This window comes from Lepidochelys kempii, chromosome 11 (genome assembly GCF_965140265.1).
Source record: "Lepidochelys kempii isolate rLepKem1 chromosome 11, rLepKem1.hap2, whole genome shotgun sequence".
NCBI classification, from domain to species: domain Eukaryota; kingdom Metazoa; phylum Chordata; order Testudines; family Cheloniidae; genus Lepidochelys; species Lepidochelys kempii.
In genome coordinates this window covers 42,629,679-42,642,961 of record NC_133266.1, presented here as the reverse complement: position 1 = coordinate 42,642,961, position 13,283 = coordinate 42,629,679, and the positions used below count along the sequence as shown (strand labels likewise).

The 13,283-nt window shown below is 44.9% G+C and overlaps 1 protein-coding gene across 2 annotated transcripts; it reads left to right on the top strand.

The window, feature by feature from the left end:
* The first annotated feature begins 8,813 nt into the window (after positions 1 to 8,813).
* ATP5MC3 (ATP synthase membrane subunit c locus 3) lies at positions 8,814 to 13,065 on the top strand. 2 transcript variants are annotated; one of them, XM_073305925.1, is made up of 5 exons: positions 8,814 to 8,914; positions 9,006 to 9,106; positions 10,301 to 10,378; positions 10,949 to 11,142; positions 12,813 to 13,065. In XM_073305925.1, exons 2-5 carry the CDS (start codon positions 9,068 to 9,070, stop codon positions 12,925 to 12,927), a joined length of 426 nt encoding a protein of 141 aa, XP_073162026.1. In that variant the 5' UTR covers positions 8,814 to 8,914; positions 9,006 to 9,067; the 3' UTR covers positions 12,928 to 13,065. The 2 variants fall into 2 exon arrangements, with proteins under 2 accessions (XP_073162026.1, XP_073162027.1); XM_073305926.1 differs by lacking the exon at positions 8,814 to 8,914 and having other exon boundaries at positions 8,921 to 9,106.
* Positions 13,066 to 13,283: the final 218 nt, after the last annotated feature.

Below are 13,283 nucleotides of genomic sequence, written 5' to 3'. Positions count from 1 at the left end.
TGTCTATTTTCTCCTGGCTTCAAGTGTATCTGCTTTCTTGTGATACTACAGCAATTCTACACCACAAACCCCACAACATGCCTTGTGTTGCTGCTTGGAGCCATACTGAGATCCTGAACCTCACTGCCATTTGGGGAGAAACATTAGTGCAGGAAACTCTTGTGGCCAGCCACCATAATAAAGACCTGTTAGTGGAAACTACAAAGCAGATGTCCATGAGATGGCATGACTTGGTTGCCTACCAGATAAAGAGCAAGAAGCTCAGGAGGGTCTACATTAAAATGAAGAATGTAAGGAAAACATTGGGCAGGAGACATGTGACCTGCCTCTCTCATGAAGAACTGGACAGGATTTTACACAATTATACAACTACCTGACCCAGATAGTTTGTGGAGCCTGCTGCCAGCTCTGCATCCTCCACCCAAAGATAACAAGCGACACTCATCGGCGGATGAGTGGGACGGAGCCAGAGAAGAGCTGTCTCTGAGCCAGGATCTGTTTGGGATTCAGGACTCTGACACAGACCGGGTTGAAAGCCAACCCAATTCCAATTCCATCCAGCACCCCAGGCCAGGACCAAAGAAAAAGATCCTCTGAAGGGAACTTCAGCATGTAAGTACCTATCTTTACAATTTATTATTTATTATTGTGTTAACTACACTAGCTTCTGTTTCAGTTGAGTCATGGCTGCAGCCATTTTACATGAATATGAGCTAGAAGCTTTTCTGTGTCTCCAGCCTTTGCCTCCCTCTGCCTATACTTTCCACTCAGCCCTCCTATCCATGTTCCCAAGATGGCAGCTGTTCTACCTGGCTTCCATTACATGCTACAGTCCTGACCATTGGCCATTCTTAGGCCCACACCATGGAGGGCACACATCCATCTACCCATTTTCCTTTCTTTTTCCCTTTCCTCAGCTGTCCTGCCCGGTGAACCCATTCCCCACCAGCACCACTCACTGCTCCAAAATGGCAGCTAATGACATAGCACTGCTGCAGCCTCTACACCACCCTCTCTGTGGCAGATTCAAATAACGAAAACATTTATTTGCACAAAAACGAATGGTTTATTGAGACAGCACCTACAGGAAAAGAAGCCTGGTTAGGGTTCATAGTTTACATGAGGTATAAATAAATATTTTATGCACGGTACAGGTACAGAAAGTACTGCTCCCCACTGAGATACTGCAACACACATTCTACCATACAATCATTGCAGGACCCTATCAATATTTCCCTGCACTTTTTCCATGTCTGCAGGGGAGATAAAGCAGAACTTAAGACGGAGAAATTGCTCAGTTTTGGTTCTCACATTATAGGAGATAGCCAATTGGTCCTTTCCCACAGTATAGCTTGCAAGTCCCTTCCACTCCTGGAGCATGTCTGTGGGGACCATCTTGGTGAATAACTTCATAGCGTATCTCGCTGTTTTGCCCTTGTCTTTTTGAATAAGGCCATTCTCTGCTTCCTAATCTCTTGCCTTAGTATAACATCATCCAGACAGGACAGCCTAAAGGAGATGTAGAGGGGATTACTATCCAGATAGCCCCTGTTGCTCACCATAACCCCTCTAACACCAATGCACAAAGAAAATTGCAAAGCAGGACTATACGGGGACTATACGGGGAACATAATTTCCCTCCTCCAGCACAGTGGCAAGACAAGACAGCATATACTTTTACACACAAAAATCCCAATGTACCCAGTACCTTCCCCACACTCACCCCATTTACCATGTCTGAGGTGCCCCAAAGACCGGGAAGAATCTCAGGGAGTTAAAGTCACAAGTACTTATTAAAGAAATGCTATCATGGTCTATCTAGATGTATACACCCCATAGCCACAGCACCTGCAATGGCCAGACAATCAAGGACAGGGCCTTTACCAGTGGCAGAGGGCCTGGCCAACGTGACTGGGGTGGGGGACAAAAAAGGAAGACTCGGGATGAGATGTTTTCAGAACGCATCACAGAGTCCCTTAAAAAAATCCAAAATTGGATGAGAGGTAGAGCACTATTTGAGGACCCAGAAAGCGAAGAAAAAGAACTCTCATAAAAGATTGTGGCAGTGGCTGAGGACAGAATGGGAGTCACCAGGAAAAACATTGCCATAGTCAAAGAGTACATGGAAAAGGGCAGGGAGATGCAGAGGCAGCTCATGGAGACTACATTAAGCCAAAATATACGACACGCTCCTGTTTGGACAGCAGGCACTGCAGACCTGTGCACCTGGACCCCGCCATGTTCTTCAGCTCCTTGACAATACAAGCTAGTGGGGCCACGCCTCCCTACTGTACTTACACAGGCATCTCCTCACACAGTCAACCTCTGGCACAGAGAATATTTACAGTAGGGAGACCAGCACTTTTGAGCCCTCCTGACAAGTCTGAGGCATGCAATTCCACCCCAGTAGCCCTGCAAACAAAATGAGGAGGAGCAAAGATCTATACTCACCTCTGACTTTAACCGTCCTCTGACTTAATGTTCTGCCCTTAACTTTCAGTTTTGGCTGCACTGTTGTTGCTTAATGGTTTTTCCACAGTTGGGGGTTGGTAGCTTGGTTTGTTGGTTTCTTTCAAGTAACAATTGTTTTGATAATAAAGTTTTAATTGAACCTATATTTGTTACATTACTGTTTGTTGTCTCATAATAAAAACAGTTTAAAATCCATCCATTTTAACTCCTCACTGAATAGAAGCCAGAAATCCCTTTACATAAAGGAAAAATCATGGAGTTTAAAAAAAAATAGGCAAGGTCTCACCTCCACATACATAAACTATACCACAATGACACATTATAGCTTACAATGACACACCCTGCCCTTTACCCCAACAGGCTAACAGTTGGATGAACAGCTGTGCATTTTCAGGCGTGAGAGTCAAAATAAGAACAATAGGCATCCCTAACAATATTTCACCTGGTGTTTCCGTTTTCTATAGGTTACCTTGCTGGCTGCACCTCTACCTCCCACCCATCATTAAGAGTTTCTCCCTGGGTCTCACAGAATACAACATGCTACTATAATGGTGAACTTTTTCTCTGCTGCTTCCAACCTATTCCACAAACAGCACCCTTTCCTTATCAAATGGCCAAATGCACACTCCACAACCATTCTGCAACTGCTGACTCATAGTTTAAAAGTTCCTTCCTTCTGTCCATGCAACCTGCGAAAGGCTTAATTTAACCAGGGAAGCAGGAGATAAGCTGGGTATCCCAGAATAACTGGAGACTCCATTAATGTCCATAGTGTTATGCTGGGGGTAAACAGTCCTTTCTCCATTAATGCAAATACACTTGAGTTACGAAAGATCACAGCATCAGGTCTCTTCTGGACTGTCCTGCATTTATATTTGTAATCTTGCCTTAGTTGTCAACCAGCTCTTGGAGCACCATTGCAAAATTGACCTTTCTGTTTATAAATTCTGTACCCTGGTGTGGGGGGGCAAATGATAGGCATGTGGGTTCCATTAATTACGCCGATAAATTTTGGGAACCCCATGCTTGCAAAGCCATCAATTTCCTGAGCATTACCCAGCTTTATAACCCAGTGCAATAGTACCTTTTCCATGGCATCATGCACTGCATGACAATGGCCTCAACATTTGATCGCTCTATGCCAAACTGGTTGGCCATGAAATAGTAGCATTTTGGAGTGGCCAGCTTCCAAGTGTCAGTGGCAACCTGCTTCTTCACATTTATGGGGAAAGTACATGTTGGTATGCTGCTGCAGCTCTAGGGTCAGCCCAAAAAAGGTAGTGTGACAGATCCCCAGGATACAACCTGGAACTGTGGGACTGCTGAGCCCCCTTAACTCTCTAGCCTGGGCTGTCTCTCAATGCTGTGCTAGTGACAAGCAGTAAACCCCTCCATGTGCTGTGATCACTCAGCCAACAACATGCAGGGACACACCTAGCTAAGTTCCATGAATGCTCTGTAAGCCACTCATGAACCATACACAGAGAAACACCAGCAAATCCCCCCAACCTTGTGCCCCAGAAACGTACCATCTAACACTGCTCAAGAGCTTCTCTTGAGCAATGCAAGCTCATTAATTAGTTCGCCACTTTGTCAAAGGATAGTAGATATGCACCAACCTTTGTGATTTGAGCAGATTCCCCAAGCACTTTAGACAAACTCACCAGTCAGGTTAAAACATTAAAATAAGTTTATTAACTACAGAAAAATAGATTTTAAATTATTATAAGTGGTAGTGTAGCGGGGTAGACACCACTCCTGCCTTGAGAGGCTTAGAAGAGCCCAGGAGAGGGCTATGGCTAGGGCAAGTAGCCCAGGCTGAGTAGGGAAGTAGGGTCAGCTGGGGCCACGCCCCAGTTAGGGCTCAGCTGGCCTAATAAGTAGGCAGTGAGCTAGGTGCTGACACTCAGTCACTTGTCTTTGGACAGGGAGGGACCTGGTTGTAGGAAGCAGAAAGCACCTTGGTTGGTGCAGGGCTGGGGCAAGGCCAAGTGAGCTGGGGTGCTCTGGCCTGGAAAAATCCCAGGCTGCGGCCTAGTAGAAGGCCAGGTAGGTACTTGGGTTGCAGAGGGGCAGCCCATGGGTAGGCCGAGGCTGCAGGTCCAAGCCCCTCTTTGCCAGTGATGAGTGGCTTTTAAACTGCAGTCTGCCCCTGATACAAGGGGTTAGTTGGTGACTGGCAGTAGCCTTACACTGAGGCAAGGTGGGGGGGATCCTGAGAGACAGTGGGTGTACTGTCAGGGGGTAGCCATCCAAGAGACAAGGGGCACCAAGTCTGGGAGGGATGCGGGGCCAGCAGTAAGACAGATCACTGGCCTGCAGAGGGTGCTCTGGAGTCTGGTGAGCTAATTCCCAATGAAGACCAGCAGGAGGTGCCGCAGGGGTGAGTCTACACACTTACAGGTAGGCATAAAGGACAGAAATGGTTACCCTAAGAAACAAAAGTAAAATCACAGTCTAAACTTTATCAGATTAAACAAGATTTTAATCAAACTGCTTTTCTCACCCAACTGGATGTTGTGGGCAGGTTACAGTTGTTAATACACAGGCTGAATTCCCTTCTCAGCCTGGAACCAATCTCCCCAGTTCAAAGTTTTTGTCTTTTCAGCATTCTTGTTGCCTTTGGGGTAGGTGGAGGAGGAGAGAGGCCTGGGGCTGATGTCAGTCTCCTATTTATACTGCCCCAATCCATGTGCATGGAAAGATACTGTCCCAAACATGGAGGAGTCAGGGGTCACATGTTCTATGTACCTGCTGAGACACTGGGCCTCCATTGTCTATGTGCTTCAGGAGGGACCACGGGGAGGGTGGATTTTCATTAATGGGCCAACAACATGTGGCTGGCTAGTCCTAACATAACTCTGTCTTAGGGTTGGTAGTTGCTCCTTTGTTGACACCGAAAGGCCACCTGTGGGCGTCTCCCAGACTCACAACATATTTCAGTAACAAACACATAGCTAACTTCACATACAATTGTAATCCATACAATTCAGCAGCATTGTAATGGTCAACAGATTGTGACTTCTCAAATGATACCTCACAAGGCATACTTTGTACAAAACATATAATCATATATCAGTGGTGAATGGGGGGATACAGGGTATCACAGGTAGCCCTTCCCATGCTGAAATTCTTACCACTACTGGTCGTCCCAGGTCCACAGAACAATCCTTTCCCACCAATCTAGGCTGGTCTCCCAAGCCCAGAAATGGCTCTGCTCTGTGTAGCTGACACATTATACATGCAGTGGGTAGTCTCCAAAGCTGAATTTGTCCAGCTCTGAGTGCTGAAAGACACCCCAAGCAGCCTCTGTGTATGCACAGCTCCCACTACAGTGGAGCAGAGCATTGTTGGGTCCAGGCTGGCCAACAGCAATTCAAAAATTAACGGGGTGGAGATAAAGGATTTTTCAAAAATTTGAAGTCACCTGGCTTCCCACAACTCACAGTGAAAAGAATCCCAAGATGTGCACTAGTTGAGAGCGCTGTGCAGAGCAGTCACAATGGAGCACTCTGCGATAGCTCCTGGAGGCCAATACTGTCGAATTGCGTCCACGCTACCCCAAATTCGACCTGGCAAGGCCGATTTCAGGCTAATCCCCTTGTCAGGGGTGGAGTAAAGAAACCAATTTTAAGAGCCCTTTAAGTCGGCAAAAAGGGCTTCGTCGTGTGGACGGGTGCAGGGTTAAATCGATTTAATACTGCTAAATTCGACCTCTACTCCTTGTGTAGACCAGGGCTATGAAGCAAAGGACAATAGGATATCTTCTGGGAACATAACACCCTCAGTTCACAAGCCGTCTCCATGTGTATGCACGATGCAAAGTGAAAAGTGGCAAGGGCATGCTAGTGGTGAAGCTTGCATACAGGGCTTTACCAGACATGCAGCAGAAAGCTTCATATACTCTCCACATGTAGACAAGTCCTAATTCTCAATTTGGTGCCTTCATTGAGGACCTGGGAATAAAAAATCCATCACTGAGCAAAACGTGCACACTCTCTGGCTCCCTTTCTCTTTCTGTATGTACAGCAGTGGTGGGAATCATTAGTAGCAAAGAAAATATTTAAGCATTTTTCAAACATTTCATAATTTGGATTACACAAGATAAAATGTGCATTAGGGATTAATTTTTCTTATTGGCTTACGCAAAATTTGAAATGTTCTGGAAAAAGTGTGTGTTCCTATTTTGGCAGCATTAGTAAAGAACATTGATATGTCAATCTGAAAACTGTTATCCCAAAAAAACTAAGCTAAAAAAACCTCAAACTTATTAAAGTACTAGAAATGGAAATCATTGTGACACTGAAGTGAGATAACTAAAACATAGAGCTCTATAATCATATTCTTGGTGTAACTAAATTTTCTCTCAAAAGGAATTTTACTTAGGGCTTGATCCTGCAAACCCTTACTTAAGTGAGTACTGCAATTGACTAGTCACATAAGTAGGGTTTTGCCAGTTCAGGCCCAAAGTCCTGCCACATTAGGCTCAAATCTTGTAATGAGCTCCACAGGGATAGCCCCTGTTGCGCCTGGAGGGGTCCGATTGATTTCAGTGGGACTCTGCACACAGGCAGGGGTTTGCTCATGCAGAGCTCACTGCAAGAATAAGGCCTCACTGCTACCAATGCTAGAACTCTTTTCTTCCACACTGCTACATTAGTAAAAATGTCACCACTTAACTATTCAGAAAAACAAACAAAAGCTTTAAGATAGAACCTTCCTCTAGGTCACTTGGTGTGTTTTATGTCTGATTTGTGGTGCTTGACCTTTTATAATGCAAGATGATTGGGGAAGTGATCATTCTTCTGTGTCTTGTACACTGATGGGTACACCAATGTCCATTACAAAATAATTAATTTGTTGCTTAATAGATTTTTAAGGTCAGAAGGAACCATTAGATCTAGTCCGACCTCTTGTATAACATAGGCCGTTGTATTTCACCTGGCTCCCCCGTCTGAGCTCAATAATTTGTGTCTGACTAATGTATATCTTCTAGTAAAGCATACCGCCTTAATTTGAAGACAAGAGGTGGGGAAACAACCACTTCCTTTGGCAGTTTGTTCCAATGGTTAATCACTTTCACTGTTAAAAATGATGCCTTATTTCTAATTTAAATTTATCAAGCTTTAACTTCCAGCCTTTGTTTCTTGCTATGCCTTTCTCCACTAAATTAAAGAGCCCTTTAGTACCTGGTATTTTCTCCCCAGAATGATACTTTGACATAAGCTAAACAGTTGGAGCTCTTTAAGTCTTTCACTGTATTTTTTGCAACCCTTCGATCATTTGTGTGGTTCTTTTCTGCATCCTCTCATTTTTCCAGCATATTTTTTAAAATGGAAACACCAGCACTGTATGCAGTATTCCAGAATCAGTCTCACTAAGGTGGTGTAGGGAGGTGATTTTACCTCTGTTCGCCTCTGTTTATATATCCCAGGATCACATTAGCCCTTTTGACCACAACATTACATTGGGAGCTTATGCTGAGCTACTTGTCCAATATGACTCCTAAATCCTTTTAGCATTAATGCTTTCCAGTCCCTCATTTAGTTGGTATGGTCCTGCATTCTTTGTTCCTGGATTATCATAGTTAAGTACTAACAAGCAACTTCAATTTTTTCTTGGAAGTCTTAGTTCTGGTCTTTTCATTTATTTTGCATTAATGTTTTAACTAGGGTAAAACTTCTCCGCTATTTTAGGGATGCCCCTTACTTGAGATGTAACTCCCAGTATCAAGTCAACATACTCTTGTCCTGCATGTCAACAACAATAATGCAAAGACCAAGCCCTGTAATTTGGGGCTATGGCATAAAACATTGCAGGGAGCTGTCCCCTAAGAATAATGGTTGTGGTTCCTTGGCAGTATTTTCACTATGAAAGAAAGTGAGCACAAAAACTGATCCAAAACTTTTTGGACCAGTAAAAGGGGCAGCACTGCTGTGAGGTGTGAAAGCAGTGGAAACAAAGGTGGTGCCACTGGAAATGATTCCTCAAAGGAAGTACCAGGGGCCTAGCGCCCAGGAGCCACGCCAGGAGCCCAGGCGGGGCAGCTGGGACACACTGTAGGCTCTGCGGGGCAGGGGCCAGCTCCCACTGGGGCTTTGGCGCCTGCCCATGCTTGCTTGGCTCTCAGGCCCGGCTCCTCGGCGGGATTTCGGTGCCCAACGGCCCTGGCACGACGCTAGGAAGGCGAGCGCGGGAAGAAAGCGGGACTCGCAGCCGCAAAGCCCTAAGCAGGGCGCGCGCCAGCGGAGCGTGGGCCGCGGGAGGCTGCGCTCGGCGCGGCTCAGTCCCGCCCCCTGCGGGGGGACCAATAAAGTTGCTACAAAGTGACCTTGGGCTGCAGCGTTTTCCTCCCCCCCCCCCACATCCGGGTGCTCCTCGCCCCGGCCGCGCCTGCGCACCCCACCCCATTCAGTCCGCTCGACCTCTGCCGCTGCAGCCGGTAAGTGTGGGGGGAGCCGGGGACGGTCGCCCCATCTGCCCCCATCTACCTCGCGGCGCCCCGGCCCTAACCGCGCTTGCTCTCTCCGCAGAGAGGCGGATTCCAGCGCCGAGGAGGCCCCGGGGACACAGCGCCAGCCCGCAGCCCTCTGCCATGTTCGCCTGCGTGAAGCTCGCCTCCTCCCCGGCCCTGGTGAGTGCCGCCGGCTGCGCCGCCGCTGCGGCTCGGGACAGCTCCCGCGCCGCCCCCTCCAGGCTGCTGGCTTCAGGTCCCAGCGGCGGGAGGTAGGGGGCGGCTGTGAGGCTGCAGCGGGGGCTTCCCCAGTGCCAGGAGTGAGCTGCCGCCGTGGCCTGGCTCCCCCGGCCCCTTGCTGTAGGTCAAGTCCCTTCTCTGCAGCCTCGGGCTCCGCGGTGAGTAGCGGGATCTGGGGGGGAGAGAAGCGATCCCCCCGCCCCGAGGGCTGGGCGCTGCTCGTGAGGCCTGGCGCCCGCTCAGCCCCTTGCTGTAGGTCAAACTCCAGCTTATCGCTGCCGCTGCGCAGGACCCTCCGCCGCTGCCGGGATCACTCGGCGCAGCCGGCGCCCTCCCCGTTCTGCCGCGGACACGGGCCGGTACGAGTCACCGTGACCTTAGAGCGGTGGGAGCCCAAGGACACCAGCAGGCCGCGCTGGAGAGAGGGTTCATTCATTCCTCCCTTGCTAGATTTAATTTTGGGTGTTGTCTCTCAAAAGTTACCAATTCCTTCTTACAGAGTAGCTAAGGATTTTTAAGTGCATTGCAGTGGATTTTTACTACTGCTGAAAAACTCAAGTTTCTACTTTATTCTTCAAAATGAGATCTGAATTATTCTTGCAGTCTTCTGTATTTCACTGTTCAGCTATAGCATGATACTCACAAATAAGCAAGTCAGAAGTACTTGTTTTGATATAAACAAATGGGTAGCAACTTGATTAGTGTCGGGTTACAAATGTTCAGTGTCCTGCTTTCATTTCAATTTCTAAAATGTGTTATCTCACCCTTTGTTTTAAGTGTGATTTATCTAATAGCAATAAAAACATTATTTGCTCTCAGTATTACAGTGCTGTTTAGCAATGGCTCCAAATAAGGGATTAGCATGAACATTGACATAAAGAACCCATCCCAGAAAAGGGGACTGAGAGTTAGGGAATCAAGTGATAAATGAAAGCTTTCTTCTTATCTTGCATTGACATTACTAGATATGCCAATGTCTGCAGATCGTCAATGTCCACTGCCTTGACCTTAAGATGAAAGACTTAGTGACTAGCAAAGTCCTTGATCTTATAAAAAAAAATCACTATTAAAAGCCAGTGCAGTTATGTAGAAATATGTTTGTAGTCAAATATGTCACTTTATTTTCTCTTACAGATCCGTGCAGGATCAAGAGTCTTGTACAGACCAATTTCTGCATCAGTGTTGTCTAAGCCAGAGGTCAGGACTGGAGAGGTACCTTATAAACTAAACTCTGTAGCTTCCTAAACTTTCTGGTGAGCCCAAGTGTTCTCATCCTAGTTTTCAAATGTACTTTACTAACTAAGGTTTCAGAGTAACAGCCGAGTTAGTCTGTATTCGCAAAAAGAAAAGGAGTACTTGTGGCACCTTAGAGACTAACCAATTTATTTGAGCATAAGCTTTCGTGAGCTACAGCTCTCTTCATCGGATGCAGTCATCCGATGAAGTGAGCTGTAGCTCACGAAAGCTTATGCTCAGATAAATTGGTTAGTCTCTAAGGTGCCACAAGTACTCCTTTTCTTTTTACTAACTAAAATATTGACTGTATGACAGATCCTAAAGTGTCATCTAATACATTTTCTCCCATCAAAGCTACAGTCCTTTATGTTCTGCAAGTAACATACAGAAGTCTAAACTTCGTCACAGACTCTAGTAAACTCTTTAACCACTCTGGTTTACTGTATTTGTAATAGAAGAATGGTAGAATAACTCAAAACTTCAAAATAGCTTTGGAAGATCTCAGTTTGTCTCTGTATTTAAATGCTTTTCATGTTTGTTTCTCAGGGCAGCTCAACACTCAATGGAGCCCAGAATGCTGTCTCCCAAGTAGCACTTAGAGAGTTCCAGACTAGTGCTGTCAGCAGGGATATTGACACTGCTGCCAAATTTATTGGTGCTGGTGCTGCCACAGTAGGAGTGGCTGGTTCTGGTGCTGGTATCGGAACAGTCTTTGGTAGTCTAATCATTGGTTATGCCAGGTAATCCTTTTTTTAATATCACTTAAGTTGCATGCAAACCTATTTAATGATAAACTTGAAGATATATATTGGTAGCAAAGTCTTGATAAACTTCCACTAAAACAGTTAGTGTGTAGAGTTGAAGTAAAGCCCCTCGAATAATTCTTCTAACATGTCAAGCTGTTAGAATATTAGGTAACGGCACACCAGGCACAAGTGCTGAATTTCTAATATTGCTGAATTCAGTATAGGCAAACCTTACGTGACTTCTCAGGGCAAACCAGCTACAGCTAAATCAGTGTTTCATGTTTAGTTCTTCAGTACTAGCTTCAACTCTGAGACTCCAAAACCTATCCTAGACTGAATATAGCTTAACAATATTTTGTAGGGGACAATCCTACATTAACAGAGGGACAAACTGGATGGTGGATGTTAATATTTAACTTGAGATCCTGTGCCTCTTTTAACCCAATTATCAGGATTGTTCTTAAGAAGTAAGGTTGATTACAGGGCTGTAGCAAGAATCTTTTTCTTAATGTTGTGCCAAGTGCAGCTTTATAGAGTTACTGCAGTAACTACTTCCATGGCAACCAATTTCAGACTAGTGATTCCACTGTTGGAGCTTGAGAAGGGGAAACACCTTTAAAGAGGGAGAGATCTTAGTTCACTGTGTTCATAATTTTGTTTCCCCTATTTCATTTAATTCCCATACAGTAGTATCTCGAATCTTACTACTGAGCAGATAGCAACTGGCACAGGCATGAAATTACTTAACTAGCTGTAGAGTTCCTGCTTTCTCTTCTCCCCTCCCTCCCCCCGACAAAAATATATTTAAACACCTTAACTTGTTTCCATTTATGAACACTCTTACAAAGTATCAACTTGGCATTAAATGCCTGATTTTGTTTCCCATTCAGGAAACAAAAATATCCTTCTAACCAAACTAGTTACTTTATCTCTTGAAACTACAAAAAAAATGACTGTTTCAAATTGACATTTGTGCTTGCTTTTTTTTTTTTTTTTTTTTGTGGGGTGAAGGGGGCAGGGAGGCAAGTGTTACAAGTTACTAATCCATAATTACTTCTTTCCTCCCACACTTCCTCAAGTATACTCAGTTGCAGTTTTAGGGGGCTGGCAAGCCATCTAAGGCAGAAATAGTTGAGTATTATGGGTTATCTGTAAGCCACCTAAATATTACAAGGGTGTTCAGAATAATTCTGGATGTATAACAAACTCAGGCCCCCGGGAATACTCAATTGTGTCCATTGCACACCAGTGGAATTAACCAGAGAAATCTTAGGCTGGTAGGTAATTACTGCATATGAACTTTCTCCATGTTGATATCTCTGTCTACCAAGGCTCTTTTGGTTTTGCACTTGTGTAGACAGGGCCTTCATGTTTGTAATCTTGTGCTTGTGTAAAATGTCATACCCAAACATGGGTATATTAATATGCAGTGTACACAATTTAAATCCAGTCTTAACTTATTTAGAGGTCACGATTGTATGGTTAACTCTGTTAACGTTTGTGTGGGTTTACTGTGTGTTTTCCCTGCTATTAGCAGGGAATCTGTAGCATGAAAGTAATTTAAAATCCTTAACTGGCTCTGTCAGATGCATCAAACTAAATTAGCATAAATTCTTAATTTGTATGTATATAAAACAATCTTATACCTGCACGTTCTCTTTTAGAAATCCCTCTCTGAAGCAGCAGCTGTTTTCATATGCTATCCTGGGATTCGCCCTGTCTGAAGCTATGGGTCTCTTTTGTCTGATGGTTGCTTTCTTGATCCTGTTTGCAATGTGAAGAGATCTGCTGCTCGTAATTTTAGCATTAGTAAACTACAAATGTAATTGTATGTATTTTACTGAGGCTCCCAAAATGTTGGTGTCGTGGAAATGAACATTATTTCCAAAGTCATTTCATTAAAGATAATAACTTTAACTGTCTGGCTGTGGCCTTCATTTATTAATTTGAACACTCTGTATTGGGTATGATTTTTTTGGGGGGAAGGATATTAGTTAATGTCTAATACTGAAATGAATGAAAAACTGTAAATGGGGGCCTATGCTGACCTGCAGTCACCACAAATTTCTCCTGATCCCAGTGAATTCACATGGAGTATAGGACCCCGTAACCATAACTTCAAACGGAACGCCATG

What these genes read in the sequence shown, in the direction of transcription:
- ATP5MC3 (XM_073305925.1), top strand. Translation starts at nt 9,068, where the DNA reads ATGTTCGCCTGCGTGAAGCTCGCCTCCTCCCCGGCCCTG. An exon ending in CAGAGGTCAGGACTGGAGAG is followed by an intron (nt 10,379 to 10,948) that starts GTACCTTATAAA and finishes TTTGTTTCTCAG; the next exon opens with GGCAGCTCAACACTCAATGG. An exon ending in CTAATCATTGGTTATGCCAG is followed by an intron (nt 11,143 to 12,812) that starts GTAATCCTTTTT and finishes GTTCTCTTTTAG; the next exon opens with AAATCCCTCTCTGAAGCAGC.